Source organism: Cornus florida, unplaced genomic scaffold (assembly GCF_030987335.1).
Source record: "Cornus florida cultivar Cherokee Brave unplaced genomic scaffold, ASM3098733v1 CherokeeBrave_3.0.0_Hap2_Chr04, whole genome shotgun sequence".
Classification (NCBI taxonomy): domain Eukaryota; kingdom Viridiplantae; phylum Streptophyta; class Magnoliopsida; order Cornales; family Cornaceae; genus Cornus; species Cornus florida.
Genome location: NW_026775574.1, coordinates 53,416,106 through 53,436,288, shown reverse-complemented (window position 1 = coordinate 53,436,288; position 20,183 = coordinate 53,416,106). Strand labels below are relative to the sequence as shown.

Here is a 20,183-nt window from a genome sequence, read left to right as displayed (position 1 = left end):
GAATTCAGGAACTACCGAATTCGGTCCCTAACGCTATGTTTGTTAAGAAAGAAAGAAGAGGGGCGGAAGAGAAATAGGAACGAAAGAACAAATTTCCTTAATTCGGTAGAGATGATATAAGGAAAGAAAGAATAATTTCACAAATTTTCATCAATTCCATAAATAAAGTAAGGGATAATTTTAAGGGATAATTACGTATAAATGGGGTTAGGGCTCCGTATTTACTCAGAGGCGGAGTCAAAGTTTCATATTTCCCTAAAATGAATTGCTGACGTGGCACATGAATTATTACTGTTCAAGAAATGTTTTGCCAAAAATGTCCTTCTCACTTTTTTCGGTGTTGCCTAAAATGCCCTTTCTCCATAATTTAATATATTGCCCTAATTCGTTCGGTAAATACGATCTTCTTTGGCCCTAAAAATAAAATTCTCTCATTCGCTGCTCTCTCTCATCGCTGCTCTCTCTCTCTCTCTTTCTCCACGACTCTTTCTAAGCCGGTCCCTCCACCCTCTCTCTCTAGCTTTATCGCTGTAGGAATTGAGAAACCCAGCTCAATTTTCAGTCCAGCTACAATGGGCTCAGAAGAGGGATCAAGGGTTCTCGGTGAGCTTCAAACCATACATTTGTCAGTGCATTTTCATTGTTTCAGTTGAATTTTTCTTGTTTTCTTTTTTCGGCTGTAAATTTGGATTGAGTTATGATGATTTGGTGTTTCTTAAGCTTTTTTGTTGTAATGGTTCTTGTTTTTGTGTTTTCTTCTTATTGTAGGCTATTGGGTTTTCTAAAATTAGGGTTTTCTTCCTATTGTAGGCTATTGGGTTTTGTAAAATTAGGGTTTTCTTCCTATTGTAGGCTATTGGGTTTTCTAAAAATAAATATAGAAACTACACAACAGGAGCCAGCTGCAACTCCTTTTTTTTTTTTTCACTCAATCTAATAGGAAAAATGTAGAGAGCGTGATTTTACATCATGGATCGCTGGCACTTATAAAATGTTTTACATAGCACTTGAAAAACAAGAGTTCAAATTTGAGGAGTTGTCACTTAAGAAACAAGGAATTACTCTTATCGTGCACTATGGTTGGTGTCTCTCAAATTCGTTGTGAATCAGTTGCTCTGTTTCCAATTTATTTTAATTTTTATTTTTTTTTTAAAAGAAATTGTCACTAAAATTTTCTTACTTCATCATCAATCAATTGCACAGAGCACCATCACATCAATCACTACAGACTCAACTGATTGATTTAACTGTCTAACAAGCTATTGGTTGTTTGTGAATAGGCGAGTAATGGTGAGGAGCCAATGAAGCTGAAGCTATATTCTTCCTGGGGGAGCTCTTGCTCTTGCCGTGTTCGTATCGCTCTCAACTTCAAAGGTCTCTCTCACTCTACTACTTTCGCTCTCTAAATTTTGATCAGTCAATTTCTTCTGCCGGTTTCACTTTCTAAAACCCTGATTTTTTATTTGATTTTAGTTAAAAAAAAAAATTTTTTTGTTAATTATTGACCATTAGTTATCGCCTCTTTCAACATAGATCTCAAATATGAGTACAAAGCAGTTGATGTCATGAAATGAGAACATTTTAGTCCTGGTGAGAACATACATGGTGTCTCAAGAAATTTCTTGTAGTATTTAGGCTTATTTATATGATGATAAAGTATGATATTTATAATAATTAACATATTGGGTGTCTGGCATTAATGTTACACTATGGACATTCAAACTTCAGAATTCATTTTTTGTTCACACATTATGATCAGTAACTTTTGTTGGTGGTGGATAATTTATCAAAGAAAGTTACTTTCAGCTGGAAATAGACATCAATTTAAAGGAGAAGTCACCCTCTCTTGAAAAGAGTCATAAGCTCTCTTCACTGGCTATTGGATTGAGAAAAATATCGTAATTTGTGAATGTAAAAACACAGTCTGAGAATCTTATATCAGTCCTATCCATAAAGAGAATTCATGGCTCTTGTCAACTGGAGATCTTTGGATAGCTTTACTATTAATTTAAAAGGTTTATTTGGAAATGCAGAAATGTAACACTAATTTCATAAGTTAGTGTTTGTCTTAACTTTTTGATCCATTTCATGCATCTAATAAGTGAAAACAAAATAGAAACTTGATTATTATCTATTGCTTGTAATATTATATATATATTCAGTTTGGCCTTATAAAATAGAGTCTTGAACGGTCGTTGCAATTTAATCATTGGCCTAAAAGTTTTTGGGACTCTAGCTCCATATTCTTTTTTGGTAGTCTTTATATATCTTGTTAATGTGTTATCTGTTTTTTGAGTATAGAATATTTAAATATCTTGTCAATATCTTGCTATTGTAGGCTATTGGGTTTTCTAAAAAGAAAGATAGAAACTATTAGATATAAGGGGACTACACAAAAGGAGCCGGCTGCAACTCCTTTTTTTTTCACTCAATTTAATAGGAAAAATGTAGAGAGCGTGATTTTACGGGTTGGATCGCTGGCACTTATAAAATGTTTTACATTGCAATTGAAAAACAAGAGTTAAAATTTGAGGAGTAGTCACTTAAGAAGCAAGGAATTACTCTTATCGTGCTCGTATCATACTCTTTAAATACTAACCAATATGTGTTCCTTACTTTTTAAACTTAGTGCTTTCTAGACAGTGGCTTTAAATTGAATGTACCCACTAAATGGTTGATTTGTTAAAATAAGCTATATCCTATTATGCACTAAAATAATTGGATTGGTTATGTACTTTCTGCTACAATGGTTTTCACATAACATAATTGTCTGTGTTCGATGATTAACACTCGCAATCAGCATCTTTCTTGAGCCTCTTTGTTCTTTTGAAAGAATATTCTTTGAGCATTTGACTTGACCAATATATGAAAAATGATATATCTCAAATTTCTGTTGTTTCGAGACAGGAAACCTTCACTGACTTCAATTTTTTGTAAATAATGACAGGATAAGTTCTCATCTAGTGAAGATAAAGTGGAAGTTGTTATTAAGATTTTTTAAATTGATGTCATTCCTGTTATTGTGAACTTCAGAAGGTTAGTTTCTATAATCCTCTTAAGAATGTATAATCCTCTGAAAAATACCCCTGCACACTATCATACTCTTTAGGATATATAATCGAAATCGTTATAAATTATAGGGATTATTACACATAAATGGACTTAGGGTATCATATTTACTAAGAGATTGAGTCAAAGTCCCATAGTTTCTTTAAAATGGGTTTGACCCAAAAGCTGAGGTGGCACATGAAAAAATACTGTTTGATATTTCTGTTGCCTAAAATACCCTTCTTCCTATTTTATGTGTTGCCTAAAATGCCCTTTTCTACACTTGCCTAATTTCAAGCCCTAAGGCCTTTCATATTCCATTCGGTGTAACCCTCTCTCACGACTCTTTCTCCCTCACTTGTTTCCTGCGATACAGATACAATCTGCCATGGCACGAACAATCTTCGATCTGCTAAAGGGAAATCAAATACTCAGGCTCAACGGTTCCTCTTTCCCTCTTTGCTGAAACCCTAACCTTTCTCTTCCTAATTTCTGGTGTAGCGGCAATAACTGGACGGTTGCAAACAATTGGGGTTTTTTACCGTCATCTCAGCCTCCGGTCATGTTATAACTCTTGAAATAGGTACTTTGACCTAATTAGAGCCCTAATGCTCTTTCATATTTCTATTTGTGCAGACCCTTCTCTCTCCCATTCTCAAATGAGACCTAGCCCTCACTCTATTGAATCCATCAATGAAAGCCTAACCCTTTCTAAGCACTGATATAACTTTGCCTCAATCACAAAGGCTGATTGTTTGAAGCTTTGTCTTTTGCAAGTTTCACCTTCAGAGGAAAATCGCCCAGGTACTGGCCTTGTTCTCCTTTCTTCCTTTTCTAAACATTCATTGATCTTTATTATTCTGTTTTCTTCCTTCTCTGAACTCTCATCAATTTTCTAATTTTTTCTTCAATCGTAGAAGTTATTTCTTCAAGCATAGGGATAAGCCCTAACCCTCTCTAACCCGGGTACTATTTTCCAATTTCCTCTTTCATCTCTGCCTTCCCCTAGAAAGTTGTAGAGTCTCTCTGTAAATGATACTATGTGTTGAAAATTTTAATCAATTAAGTTGTTGTTACTTTCTGCTGACATGATTTCAATTCATGTGTTGTTTACATATTCACTAGATTTGAGGATTCATATGCTGTAAGCTGTGTTTTTCTGTCTTATGAAGTTGCTGGTTTTTTTTATTTTCTTTTATTTATTTATTTTTTTAATAGAAGAATGATTCAGTTTTATCCTTTTTGGTTTTGGTTGTGCTACTGCTCCAATTGGGTGCATACTAATTTGCAATAAAAAGTGGAACTAAACTTTCTTGTTTCTCCAAAGATAAGATTAGAGGATTTTTTTTACTTTAAAAAAAAAAGATAAAAAAATATTAGAGGATTTTTCAAAATAACTGCATACCAGTAATACTGGTAATTTCTTTGTAGTCTCATTGTAAATATGACTATGATTACTATTGATAACTCCTCTGTTCATGGTAGGTGTGATGGCAATAAAATTATTGGTTATATATTATGCAAGGAAGTAAATAAGTCAAATCCAAAAGTTAAGGGAAAAATAACTGTGATGTTAATGAGTTCTCATTGGGAAACACTTGCAACTAATCATGCAGAATTTCATAAAGTTGTGGTAAATCTCAAATTTCTGTTGTTTCGAGACAGGAAACCTTCACTGACTTCAATTTTTTGTAGATAATGACAGGATAAGTTCTCAGCTAGTGAAGATAAAGTGGAAGTTGTTATTAAGATTTTTTAAACTGATGTCATTCCTGTTCTTGTGAACTTTAGAAGGTTAGGTTCTATAATCCTCTTAAGAATATAATCGAAATCACTATAAATTATATTAACCCAAAAAGACAATCAGAGCTACTTCACCAAAAACCCATAAGCCTGAACTCTCTTCAAGGACTTCACAACTGTGACTAGTACCATGTGATGAGAGGTTATATACAAATTTATAAACTCAATCTACCATATAGCACAAATCCATGTATAATGGGTAAGGCAGTCAAGTAGTTCCTAATATAGTAGTAGTTATGTAAGGAAGAAGCTCTTCAATATTGGTATGTATAGAAGAGACTACGTACCTATGCTATGTCTGACTGTGTAGTTAAAAGTGCTATTTTATAGCCAGAAGTTAGACACATACGCGATAACTAAGTGGTTGCCATAGGGAATATCGGAAAGAAGTAGTACCTTAATCTGCTACAAAATAAGGAACTACGACTACAAAATATTTGCTACAAGATATGGAGTATATATGTATTGGCTACTAACTACCTCCTGGGACATAGTATGCACTACCTCCAATAATGATACTAACATTATATTTCTTCAATTATTTGGTACAATTTCAAGAATCTTGTTTAGTCACTTTTGTTTTTTTAGATAATTACTCCAAAAATATTATTTTTAAGTTTTCTAGTTAAGTTTAATGGTGGTTAATAGCATGCTTTTTACATACGTGCTTTAATTTTGGTGAGAAGGTGAATATAATGATTATGGAAGTATCAACTAGGTATAATCTCTTATATAGGAATAAGTAGTTGATATATTCTACCAACAATTGCAGTTATCTTATACAATAAATGTGTTAATTATTTCATCTTTGTCTTAGTTTTGCATCTTTAATCTTATGACTTTACTTCTCAATTATTAGGGATTAGATTCCATATTATGCCTATTTGATTACTGAAATGTCACAATTTTCTCCCCTTACCAGAAACATATGCATACTAAAGATTTCTTTCTATTAAAATGTTGAATTCCAAGCGAATAATGTACTTCTTTTGTAGATTTTATACCTCAAGTTGCTAAAATTTTGTTCCAGACATTCCATCAAGCTAAAGTACAATTATTTCTAATAACGTAACAGTAGAAGTGCATGTTATTCCCAGCCATGAAAATAGTATTTTCTCTCTATTTTTTTTTCCTTGGCAAACTAGAAGGAGAAAGGACTCGAACACAGGAAGCTGGCCACTCTATCAATTAGGCCACTGGGTGATACTCTTTTCTCTATAGAATGAACAAGTTGACTGAAAAATAATTTAGGATAAGTAGATTATTGTTGATTAATTAATCTCATTTTGTTGGATTTGTCTTACTAATAATGGTGTCTATGCAAAATTTCATTTTGTAGCATATGTGGATGATGTTTCTTTGTGTATGTTGAGAATTAACAATGTAGGACAAAGGGCTAGCTATGTCATTAAATTTGTTTGCTAGAAGGCATGGACTTTGGTATTGATCATCCCAATCTTTTATAAAAGTTTAAGTCATTGCTTGGACTTTTTAAGTTAAGATGTAGGTTAAATTAGGCTAGAACACAACAATTTTGAACTGTCCATTATTTGGTAGCAGAGAAAATAAGGAAAGAAGAAAAACTTTAAGATTAACAAGTTTCTATAAAGGAGTAGAATTGTTACAAGATTCCATGTTTCCTAATTTCTTCTTATTTTCCCAATTTCTTGGCAACCAAACATAGTATAAAGTATAAGGACTTAGGAAAAGATTAGTTGAATGGACTTGTATCCAAATTTTCAGATTTTCCAATAGTTATTAGGAAGCCTTTTTATGCATAATGTACAATTTATTGCAAATTTCAATCACTTGTGAAAGTAGTACAGCAATTATTGAACCTTTTTTTACTATTTCATTGTTATTATTGTATATATGTTTGAATATTGTTGATGTAGCAAGTCTCATGATTGTTTTTTCCTTTATACCTTATGTGGATACATAATTTGAAACTTTGAACTAGCATTTAGAGACATCGTAGAGCATTCCTTGGCAGATTATCCTGTTAATTTAAGTTTTTCATGCGTTTCACCTATCTTTTAGATTTGATATTCATTTGTTTACAGAAAAAGAAGTCAATGGTCCAAATTTAATCAACAATTAAAACTAAGAATCTACAGTCACACAGACACATTTTCTCAATCTTTTGCTCCAACAGTGAGAAGTTGCAAAGCATGACGCGCGTATTTTATTTTGACTAACAATTATGATAACAAGGCTCCAAATTTCCCATCCTCCAGAACTTCTTAAGAACTCAATTCATTTATGCGAACCGAGCTGAGTAATTGGTTTATTTGAGTGAGTCAAGTTTGATCACAACTGTTTAAAAATTAACCAAGCTCAAACTAAGCTCAGACACTGCTTCTAACCAGCCAAGCTGAGCATAAGCTCTATAAAGTTGGCTTGACTCAGCTTGTTTACAGCCTACGAAATGGCTGATCTCATACTTAAATATGTCTCCTTATAGTGGCCAGTTTAAGCTTTCACCATGTCACCTGACCCCTTTTTTTTATCAAATATATATATATATATATATATATATATAAAGTAGCATTTTGAATACTAAAGAGTTGAACTATCACAAAAATATACTAGGCCATGTAGAAATTCCCACGTCTTGAAGAACCGGCTGGCTGGTGATTGTCCCTTCCACTTCCAAAACCTTTTCTCCTTTTGCTGATCGAAATGCAGAAAGGAGAGATGACCCTGATTGGGTCTTCAATTTTCTTATTGCCCTTTAAGAAAGACAAAAAAATTAATATTTAGAAGTTGGATTTGATGTGACCTTATTTATAAATTCATTATAGGATAAATTATTTAAACTTGAAACTTGAACGGAGACTCAAGAAAACGTCATCAGAATATCTCCCATCAGTTAACTGGACTCATGTACACATATATTTCTGAAAGTAACATGTATGTGTGAGATTTGTCAAACCACCAAATTACAAATTCTGAGTTTCAACAAGAGTATATCTAAAGAAAACAAGGGTTGAAGTAGTTTTTAGTTTAGCATACAGTTGCCAGTTTGAAGAGAGCCTTGCATTCCTAAGCATGCTAACTCTATTTTCTTTCATTAATTCTTTCTTTATTTCTTTGTTTCTGATGCACACTTTCTTATTTCTTTACACTTAGAATAGCCTTCCTTAATTTACAATTATAGTAACATAAAAGCTAAAGCATGTGGTTCGTATTTTGTAGCATAACTACTGCATAAGACTCAGCTTAAATGAAGACTGGACTTATAAATTTGAATATCTGTGTCATGTTCGATTTTCTATTAATAGTTAATAAGTTGGTGTATATGTCTTAAGATGACTGTTCGTGTTCATTCTAGCTTCTCGTGTTTATGGTTATCTTGTTCTGAGATTTGTAACTGTAATTCTTGTTTTGCAAACTAAATCCTATTTGGTGAAAATTTTTATGATCTTTTTTATATACTTTTTTTTTTATTTATGAATTTTAGTTATAAATATTTGTGAAGATAATGACTGAAACAGGATCTCCCTTTGCAGGATTTGAAAGACTAATTGGTAAATTTGGGTTGAACTTTAGTCTTGAACAAGCTGAAGGCCCTTATTGTGGATTATAATTTTTACAATTGCAGCACCCTACGGTCTTACCATATTTTAGAGTGCTTTCATCACTTCATACTGGTAAGTCATATCTTTAATTATTTAAATATATATATATATTTTTTATTCCAGTTTTTTTCATGCTAATAATAAATTGGATGTTAACCGCATGAAGCATAAATCTGTCAATTAAGACAGGCACCCAATTGTATATGAAACAAAGTACAATATAAAGTAACAAAATTTATTAATATATAAACAACAAAATTTTCATTTTTTTATTTTTTTATTTTCTTTTGTGTGTGTGTTTTTGTGTTTGAAGGTTGAAAGATTTGTGTAGTTATTCAGTTGTAGAAGCAACAAAAACACTTCCAGTGCTTCCCAAAAATAAAAATCATCATTATCATGGTGTTGTCATAAAACTTTATTTGAAAAAGGATAATTCTTAACTTATTTATTTGACTCGAGAAACTGATGTTATTAATATTTGTGGGCCAATTTGGGTGCTTAATTGGTAATTGATTGTGTGTTTGAATTTTGAATGTCCTAGATTCAAAGGGGGAAGCCACATAAACTTGCACTGAGAATGGCATAGACTTTATAAGTTGTAACCTTCCAGCACAAAATGAGTAGTTGGTAGTCCAAAACTCCTCAATTAAAGGATCACAGTGCTGCTTATTCAGTCTATTAGACAATAATAAAACTCCCAAATATCTAATTGGGAGAATTAGGTTTTGAGTAGCAGTCTATATACCAGATCAGAATATGACACCTCTTTGCATTATTTGGAATCAAGCTAGAAATAGAAGTTAAAACTAAATTGAGCTATTGATTCTGTCAGTATTTTAACAGATTCAACATCCCAGCTGCGATTAACATAAGATCATCAACAAAAAGGTCCATTACTTATCCTCTGAGCTGAGCATTTCCAATGGTAATCGAAACCCCCTAGAGTTATTCTCTAATTAAAAATACGGGGTAGAACCTTCATTCCTATAACAAATGGTATGAGGACATTGGATCCTTCCTCCTTCCCTTATTAGGTAAACCATACAACCATTAACATCCAAGGAAAAGAACTTTTCAACAATTTCAATAAAAGAAATAAAAATAAAAACTGTAAGTGTTTTTTTTTTTTTTCCTTTTATCTATTCGATTGGGTTAAGTGATGCTTTATATATGCTTATTTTTGTGTGTTTTACCTATCATTAACGTGCTTAGTTGGATTAATTCCGAAGAATGTGTATTGAATTAATGAATTAGGAATATATGAGTACTCCCAAGTGCCTTTGTAAGCTAGCAAATTTGAGATTGAATCTTTTCAACATGTAATGTGTAGAAGTGCAAATTGGTAAATTTAAGTTGGACTGTTATGTCCATATATGTGCTCTATCCTTCCTTTTTGTATCTAATGTGCCTGTGTTGGTAATTTATTTGTAGATGTTGAATACCCGGTGTTCTCCAAATAAATTCAAGGAAACGGTTTGCAATTTAAGTGAAGACAAAAAGGTTGCCGTACAAGAGATTGGGTTTGGGTCCCTTTTAGACATCGAGTGTACCATTTTGAAGCGCAACCTGTGCTTATGGTTGGTAGAACACTTTGACCCTAGAACATCTCATCTCACCCTTGAATCTGGCGCTCGGATCCATGTTACGCCAAGTGACGTTGAAGAGGTACTTGGCCTACCCTCGGGAAGAGGAGAAGATGTGCCAAATTATATTGTACAAAGTGTGCATTGGTTAGAAAATGGCATTTTTTTAAAGGACGGTGTAATAGAAGTGCCAAACTTAGTGCATCAATTAGACGTTCTTCCTGTTGGGGATGACTTCAAGAGGGCTTTTGTCCTTTTCGCTTGCGGATCACTTCTAGCACCCATATCGAAAAATGAGACAAGCAAAAGGTTATTGGCAGCGGTTGACAATGTGGATGCTATTAAATCGTATAATTGGGGGAAGTTTGTTTTAGATTGGTTGAAAAAAGGAATTGCGTCCTATAAAGGAAAGGAAGGAAGAGAAGGTTGTACATACATACATGGATGCTTGTTCTTTCTCATGGTATGTTCTAAGATATAATATTTGTAATGTGTCTATCATTTTATTTTAAATAGCTATAATGTCATTATCATAATGGCTTATATGTTGTAGCTTTTCTACCTACACCGTGTGGATGTCAATGGACCAAAACCGAAGCCTGAGATGTCATGCGTACGTGGATGGACCAACAAATTAATAGGCGAGAGATTGAATTTGGAGAAGCATAAATATAATGGTTTCGGCTTCGGTGAGGTAAAGTTTACAACTGATACATCTGAAGATGCCGATAAGGTAATCACGTCAATTATGGCTTTTTATAATTGGTACTAAATATACGGTTATATTTGCATATTCATAATTACTTGGAACTCTACGGTTACATTTATATATTAACTGATATATATATTTATTAAACTTGTTTAAAATTGTTAGGAGTTGGCATATGAAATTATTAAAGTTGTTAAGAAATGGAAGCAACGGCACAATGTAGGCCAAGGCAGGGGGTCGAGATCCTCAGAACCCAGTTCATCCACACGACAACCTAACCCATCTTCGCAATTGTTTGCACAACACAATCCGATTGAGGAGGAAGATGAATCCCACATACCAGTGGAGGAGGAATTCGAAACCTCCACAAGACAAGCAAACTCACCCTGGCAATCTTTTACAAAACACGATCCCATGGAGGAGGAAGGAGAAATCCCCGCACCAATGGAGGAGGAAGTGGGAACCTCCACAGCAATGGAAGAGGAGCGTGATGTGCAAGAAGCAGTGATCCCTTTATTACGTGTTATAAAGCCTGGGCGCCATAAGGGATCACCTTGGGTTGAAATGAAGGTCAACCGATTGCGTGTCCTTCGTCCAGAAGCAAAGGCAGTCATCTCATATGCCATGGATGAGAGCAGAAATGATGAGTGAGAAATTATATAAATAATTTCTTATTTGCTCTATATTTACTTACTTTCTATGTTCAAACACTTAATATGTTATTGTTTAATTATAGTGAAATGCTGGTGAACATAAATGATATTTTCCTCACAAGAAAAGAGATGAGAACAATCTCTTACAATCATTGGATATCAAATATGGTATGTTCACTTAAAGTTCATTGATTTTTCAAAACAATCACACGCATGCATTAATGGTTTAAATGTGATCATTGTAGGTGGTTGAAGTCTATTGCCAAATGCTCCAGCTGAAACAAAAGCGTAGAGGAACCAAATTTTTCTTTCCGCCTTCGATTGGGGTAACAAATTCTTCTATCTATAGTGAATGTTTGTTTGACACATATTAGGTTATCAATTGTGTGCATTTTCAGATTGAACTTTCCAAGATACCTTCAAAAGTGGTTGATAGGAAAGGTAAAATACAAGCAGTTTGGAACAACTATAAAAGGATAAGGAATGTCGATGATAACAAAGTTTGCCAATTCAATATGGTAATATTTATCGCTTGCAAACATAAATAATTATTATACTTTTATCAAAAAAATATGATTCTAAAAGTAATTAAATTTTTACATTGTTAAATATGCAGCTTTTCTTTCCAATACTTGTAAATGAGAAACATTGGTGCTTGTATGTCTTTAACATTTGCGATAGTCGTATGGATGTGTTGGATTCAAACAAACATTCTTCGCATGATAAGCGTACTCCAGATAAGATGTCAAAAGATTTGGTAAACGCTTATTACATATGAGCTCATTTTTTTGATTATGTATTCATTTATTGTTAAATTAGGACGGTAAAGTATACAAGTTGAAGAACGTGGTACTGAATTTTTTACTCTAATCATTTATATATTGTGCATTTGTAGGTAATGTTGGTTGAGGTATTCACCGGAAGAGATCTACAAAACTTCATATACAATGTGCCCAACGTACCTCAACAGCCCGATAGGTAATTTTATCACTTAATGTTCCTAGTTTGGTGTACTGATTATGTTCACAATTATAATTAACAGATACCTAAACAGTCTTTTATTCAGTGATAGTTGTGGTGCTTTCATGTTGGACTTCATGGAGAAATGGGATGGTTCACTCAGTCACCCAAAAGAGAAGGTGAAGCCCAATTCTATTTTTTACATGGGTCTTATTTATTTTTTTCCCCGAATGAAGAAAATACCGAATTACTAAATCACACAATCTCCTCGATACTCTTCGTTAATCATTTAATTCTCTGTTTTCTTCTAAACCATTGGTGCATTGTTAATCTAAGCACCCACTGGTCATTAGTCTTCAAAGGAAGAAATGGGTCTTGCCTTTAAAGGTTTCAAAAAATATATTTGTAAAACTGATCCACATTCCTACATACTTTTGTTCAAGGGTTGAAACTGGAGGGTCTTCAATTCCAATACATGCAAACATAATTTAAAAAATTAATGCAACCACAAAATGCATCCACTATAACGTTTTCCTTCCTCTTCACTGCACTCCCCATTCTGTTTTTACACGTTTTCCAGCTTATACCTTTCTTTTTTCTTTTTGCATCTTTTAAACCCATGTTTGTGTGCAAGTACTTCGCTTTCCGATCTCTCCCCGCTAGGCTGCAATGTCGTAGTGTCAATAGCGGGAAGACCAGGGGACTATGGCACGTGTTGAAACAAAGAGAGCGGTAAGCACCCCCTTTAGGCAACAAAATTTTCAACCTTAGAACCCCCTAATGCAGTATACCCTTAATGTGTGCCATTTTTTTGAAAGAGAAAGCATCCAGCTCTAGTGAGTTTTAATCTAACATGAAGTAAGCAATAAAATGAACCATGTAATGAATGATATAGAAAATGTTTGACATCCACTGTATAATGGGTCCTATCGAGTAGAAACCAGCTTTGCTAGATGAGGTTTAAATGAATAGCATATTCTTAAATATTTTCAGACAGTTTTTCATTGTCAAAGAATTCAGTATGAGATCAGTAGCTTAAATCATCAGTCAACCTTGTTTTTCCTACATCACCTAACCAATTAGATACGCAAATACTGGACTCCTGTCATTTTAAATGAACATATTGCAGTTTATATGGTCACTTCACTGTACTTAGTGATGCTCATTAAAAATGAACCGAACACAAAAGATACTGAAACTACGACATATTGAAATGAATGATTAAAAAATTTCAAAATAAATAGTCACTTTAAGATTACTTTTGGAATGTCAGAAAAAAGGTGTGTGCCATTGAGTGTTTGGAATCAGTAAAAAGGGATAACTATTTTGGGACAGGGAGATCTTTCGTATTATTAGATTTGTTTTGGTTTTGTTTATGTTCTGTCTCTGTGCTGATCTGACCAAATTGCTAACATATTTCCCAAGGATGAAGCTACCTGTTTATGCAATATTTCACATATAAAAGTTTAGTATCACCGAGATTTTGTGCATATGCCAAATTCAACATTGTTGAAAAAGTTTTCTTTATCAAATATATAGTTTCTGCAACACTAGATTCCTATCTATTTACACTTATATGTATTCACGCATGAAGTCCATTTCCCTATCCTATATTCATGATTTGTCTTTAACTGGTTTAATTTGCAGGTGGATGTTGATAGATTACGTGCAATTATTGCTTCAAATTTGCTTTCAGATGACAATAACAAAATGAAGGATTTTGTAAAGAACAAAGCACTTTATCCATTTGGTCAAGCATGTTGATTTCAAGTAAGCTTCCATCAGCTTACTTGTGGTTAGTAATTTTTTTTATTTTTTTTTATTTTTATGATTCTAACATCACCTCCATCAGCCAACAAGGTACCATTTACCTCAAGGAACCTCACATACCAGTATTTGCCCAGTTGGAAGCTAGAGGAAGTGGGATAGGACGATCGTTGAATTTTCTAAAAAGTGGTACCTGAAATGATGTGGGATATGGGACATTTGTATTGTTGAATAGTGTCATTTTTTTTTCATGTATTTTGCACTCTGTTGGTGTTAGCTATTTTTAAAGTTTTAAAGAATAGTAGCTTTGCAACTTTTGATTGTGGATTAGGTTGGTATATTTTTGCAACTATTGTATGGCTTATTATATTGGCATCTACCTTACATGAAATCAAATGAAGTTGCTCTTTTGGGTTCTCAGGAATTAGTATTGTATGGCTTATTATATTAGGGTCTCAATGAAATTTCTTTCACTACTATATTAATGTACTAATTTCAAATTTGATGGAGTTTAAAACTGAAGCAGTTTATAATGAATGAAAAATTGGTTTTGGTCTTCCTTGGTTCCATGGTGTCGATAAATGGATAGTTTAATGAATGAAAAATTGGTTTGGATCTTCCTTAGAGAAAACGTGGTACCTTGACGCCAAAAAGAAGTACCTTCAGTTCAAAAAACGTGGTCCCTTTGGGAAAAAAGTAGTACCTTTACAAAAGGTACCTATTTTTGCAATTGAAAATGGTATTACACCCCACATCGCTAATTAAGTTGCACATTACATCCACAAACAGCTCCATTAGCGCCATGAATAAGTGTTTAGAGAAAACGTGGTACCTTGACGCCAAAAATGAGTACCTTCAGTTCAAAAACGTGGTACCTTTGGAAAAAAAGTGGTACCTTCGCAAAAGGAATTTATTTTTGCAGTTGAAAATGTGGTTTTATACCCCACACCGCTAATTAGGTTGCACATTACATCCATAAATAAGTGTTTAGAGAAAACGTGGTACCTTGACGCCAAAAAGAAGTACCTTCAGTTCAAAAAACGTGGTCCATTTGGGAAAAAAGTAGTACCTTTACAAAATGTACCTATTTTTGCAATTGAAAATGGTATTACACCCCGCATCGCTAATTAAGTTGCACATTACATCCACAAACAGCTCCATTAGCGCCATGAATAAGTGTTTAGAGAAAACGTGGTACCTTGACGCCAAAAAGTGGTACCTTTAGTTCAATAATATGGTACCTTTGGAAAAAAAGTGGTACCATTGCAAAAGAGATTTATTTTTGCAATTGAAAATGGTTATACCCCACACCGCTAATTAGGTTGCACATTACATCCATAAATAAATCCATTAGCGCCATGAATAAGTGTTTAGAGAAAATGTGGTACCCTGACGCCAAAAAGAAGTACCTTCAGTTCAAAAACGTGGTACCTTCGCAAAAGGGACTTATTTTTGCAATTGAAAATGGTATTACACCCCACAGCGCTAATTAAGTTGCACATTACACCCATAAATAGCTCCCGTTAGCGCCATGAATAAGTGTTTAGACAAAACGTGGTACCTTTTTTCCAAAAAGTGGTACCTTCAGTTAAAAAACGTGGTACCTTTGGAAAAGAAATGGTACCTCCGCAAAAGAGACTTATTTTTGCAATTGAAAATGGTATTACACCCCACATCGCTAATTAAGTTGCACATTACATCCACAAATAGCTCCATTAGCGCCATGAATAAGTGTTTAGAGAAAACGTGGTACCTTGACGCCAAAAAGTGGTACCTTTAGTTCAATAACATGGTACCTTTGGAAAAAAAGTGGTACCTTTGCAAAAGAGATTTATTTTTGCAATTGAAAATGGTATTGCACCCCACACCGCTAATTTTCTTGCACATTACATCCACAAATAGCTCCATTAGCGCCATGAATAAGTGTTTAGAGAAAACGTGGTACCTTGACGCCAAAAAGTGGTACCTTTAGTTCAATAACATGGTACCTTTGGAAAAAAAGTGGTACCTTTGCAAAAGAGATTTATTTTTGCAATTGAAAATGGTATTGCACCCCACACCGCTAATTTTCTTGCACATTACATCCACAAATAGCTCCATTAGCGCCATGAATAAGTGTTTAGAGAAAACGTGGTACCTTGACGCCAAAAAGTGGTACCTTTAGTTCAATAACATGGTACCTTTGGAAAAAAAGTGGTACCTTTGCAAAAGAGATTTATTTTTGCAATTGAAAATGATATTGCACCCCACACCGCTAATTTTCTTGCACATTACATCCACAAATAGCTCCATTAGCGCCATGAATAAGTGTTTAGAGAAAATGTGGTACCCTGACGCCAAAAAGAAGTACCTTCAGTTCAAAAACGTGGTACCTTCGTAAAAGGGACTTATTTTTGCAATTGAAAATGGTATTACACCCCACAGTGCTAATTGAGTTGCACATTACACCCATAAATAGCTCCCGTTAGCGCCATGAATAAGTGTTTAGACAAAAAGTGGTACCTTTTTTCCAAAAAGTGGTACCTTCAGTTAAAAAACGTGGTACCTTTGGAAAAGAAATGGTACCTCCGCAAAAGAGACTTATTTTTGCAATTGAAAATGGTATTACACCCCTCATTTCTAATTAAGTTGCACATTACATCCATAAATAGCTCCATTAGCGCCATGAATAAGTGTTTAGAGAAAACGTGATACCTTGATGCAAAAAAGTGGTACCTTTAGTTCAATAACATGGTACCTTTGGAAAAAAAGTGGTACCTTTACAAAAGAGATTTATTTTTGCAATTGAAAATGGTATTGCACCCCACATCGCTAATTTTCTTGCACATTACATCCACAAATAGCTCCATTAGCGCCATGAATAAGTGTTTAGAGAAAACGTGGTACCTTAACGCCAAAAAGTGGTACCTTTAGTTCAATAACATGGTACCTTTGGAAAAAAAGTGGTACCTTTGCAAAAGAGATTTATTTTTGCAATTAAAAATGATATTGCACCCCACACCGCTAATTTTCTTGCACATTACATCCACAAATAGCTCCATTAGCGCCATGAATAAGTGTTTAGAGAAAATGTGGTACCCTGACGCCAAAAAGAAGTACCTTCAGTTCAAAAACGTGGTACCTTCGTAAAAGGGACTTATTTTTGCAATTGAAAATGGTATTACACCCCACAGTGCTAATTGAGTTGCACATTACACCCATAAATAGCTCCCGTTAGCGCCATGAATAAGTGTTTAGACAAAAAGTGGTACCTTTTTTCCAAAAAGTGATACCTTCAGTTAAAAAACGTGGTACCTTTGGAAAAGAAATGGTACCTCCGCAAAAGAGACTTATTTTTGCAATTGAAAATGGTATTACACCCCTCATTTCTAATTAAGTTGCACATTACATCCATAAATAGCTCCATTAGCGCCATGAATAAGTGTTTAGAGAAAACGTGATACCTTGATGCCAAAAAGTGGTACCTTTAGTTCAATAACATGGTACCTTTGTAAAAAAAGTGGTACCTTTGCAAAAGAGATTTATTTTTGCAATTGAAAATGGTATTGCACCACACACCGCTAATTTTCTTGCACATTACATCCACAAATAGCTCCATTAGCGCCATGAATAAGTGTTTAGAGAAAACGTGGTACCTTGACGCCAAAAAGTGGTACCTTTAGTTCAATAACATGGTACCTTTGGAAAAAAAGTGGTACCTTTGCAAAAGAGATTTATTTTTGCAATTGAAAATGGTATTGCACCCCACACCGCTAATTTTCTTGCACATTACATCCATAAATAGCTCCATTAGCGCCATGAATAAGTGTTTAGAGAAAACGTGGTACCTTGACGCCAAAAAGTGGTACATTTAGTTCAATAACATGGTACCTTTGGAAAAAAAGTGGTACCTTTGCAAAAGAGATTTATTTTTGCAATTGAAAATGGTATTGCACCCCACACCGCTAATTTTCTTGCACATTACATCCATAAATAGCTCCATTAGCGCCATGAATAAGTGTTTAGAGAAAACGTGGTACCTTGACGCCAAAAAGTGGTACCTTCAGTTCAAAAATGTGGTACCTTTGGAAAAAAAGTGTTACCTTCGCAAAAGGGATTTATTTTTGCAATTGAAAATGGTATTATAACCCACACCGCTAATTAGGTTGCACATTACATCCATAAATAAATCCATTAGTGCCATAAAGAGTACAAACTTTATTCCAATCTATCTAACTTGAGGGAATGAGTAATACAAAATATAGTCCAACATCAATTAAAACATTACACATAAGCTAATTTTTTTTTTTTTATTCTATAAGATATCCTAGAAACAATTATTCTCTCCCTAATAGGTAAAGAAGCTGCTTTTAAGCCAGTTCCATTATGAAATAGTACTTTGCAAAAAGTTCTCCTTACCTGATTTGTGTCCATAGTTCTTCAAAGTTTTTCTCCCGGAACGGAGCTCTCAACGACTACAACTTCCACCAGCGTTCCTTAAGCAATTTGATAGAGTTTTATCTTCCAAGTCTATAATTAGGAGTTATGCAAGCAAATCGTAGCGGGTTGAAGTGAGAGAGGTTAATAACACAAAATATTTTTACAAGGGTTAGCATGAATTTATGGAAGACAATTCACTAGAGTTCGAAAATTTCCTAGTATCTTATTATATATACTTTTTCTTATATATGAAGGAAGAACATTTGATGGTTGAAGACAATGGCAAGCAGCAAAATCCTATACGTCGGAGGGGTCTCATGGCCTCACGAAATGTCGTGAGGAGTTAAAAATGGAATAGTTTCAAATATGAGGAGTTAAAAATGGAATAGCTTATAATGCTATAATGAATAGAAGCCAAATAATAGCAAAATAAATACAGGGTACATTTGTAAAAACACTTTTGAAACGTTTATTGAGGGAAAAATAAATACACACTTGAACACATTGAAAAATAAATACACACCAAATCTCGATGGAGGTGACGACGATTACATGCCAGGTTAGTTTTACAAAAAAAAATGAACCATCAATGTGAGGAATTATAAATGGAATAGTTTTGAGAACGATTGAGAATGTAAAACAACTACTTTCAATCCATGCATCTCTTAACGAGTACTTTCGTTCTATATACTTTCGATCCATAGATCAACAACTGAGATTTACTAGTGCTAATGTTATGGTTTTGTGCATATGCCATATGTCTATTTATAGAGCCCAATTCACAGACATGTGAATGAATTTTACCCATATCATGATTTGGCAAAAGGGACTTACACATCTCTCTCTTTGGCATGATAGGGGTGTCTTCATAATAGTTGTCGTGTTATACACCTAACACCACTATTTTTAACTTTACCCATGTGATGATAAGATGAGAAAGTGGATTGGTTTTGTGTATCTACAAGAGCTGATTTTTTCAGTGAGAGTCATATTCTGTGACTAGCCATGTGATTGAAAAAAAAGCCAAATAATTTGAAGTGGCCTTACACCATGGCAGATAAAGATGAATGGTCACATCATCAAGAAAAAGCCTTAGTGTCTGAAAAAGTTATAAATAGTGGCATTGTTGTCATGAGGCAGAGTATTGACATCCGTATTTGTAATTACAATTTACTAATCTAAAGTTTTTATTTTAACAAAACTATTATAATGTTAATTTATTTTTTAAATAGATTTCTAAGTGCACTTTGATTATGTAGTATCTTTATTTTTTCTCATATTTGATCAAAGCTATTAAAAAATCTATATGTCAGATGTTGCAGGAATGAGAGCATTTCCATTGCAAAGAAGATGCATAAGGATCCAATTGAAGTTATTCAAGCCATTACTAATGATCCAGACTTATAAGTTGCTTCAGAGTTGTCAGATTATTCAGATACAGGGGATGATGACTTTGTAATTCCACCTCCCCGTTATTGCTAAAAAAAACTTAGTAGTTGAGTTAAATTTTATGCAGTATGTATATGAAATGTATGTATTTTTTATTTATTTTATGCAGTATTTTGTATGAATTCCACCTCCCCGTTATTGCTCAAAAAAACTCAGTCCTTGAGATTTACTAGTGCTAATGTTATGGCATTGTGCATATGCCATATGTCTA

At 33.9% G+C, this 20,183-nt stretch overlaps 1 protein-coding gene across 1 annotated transcript; it reads left to right on the top strand.

Moving 5' to 3' along the window:
* The first annotated feature begins 1,077 nt into the window (after nt 1–1,077).
* LOC132304967 (uncharacterized) lies at nt 1,078–14,561 on the top strand. The gene is made up of 10 exons (XM_059802661.1): nt 1,078–1,374; nt 8,364–8,504; nt 9,864–10,478; nt 10,569–10,748; nt 10,890–11,371; nt 11,461–11,545; nt 11,623–11,703; nt 12,273–12,355; nt 12,444–12,516; nt 13,985–14,561. Exons 3-10 carry the CDS (start codon nt 9,864–9,866, stop codon nt 14,099–14,101), a joined length of 1,716 nt encoding a protein of 571 aa, XP_059658644.1. The 5' UTR covers nt 1,078–1,374; nt 8,364–8,504; the 3' UTR covers nt 14,102–14,561.
* The last annotated feature ends 5,622 nt before the right edge of the window (nt 14,562–20,183 follow it).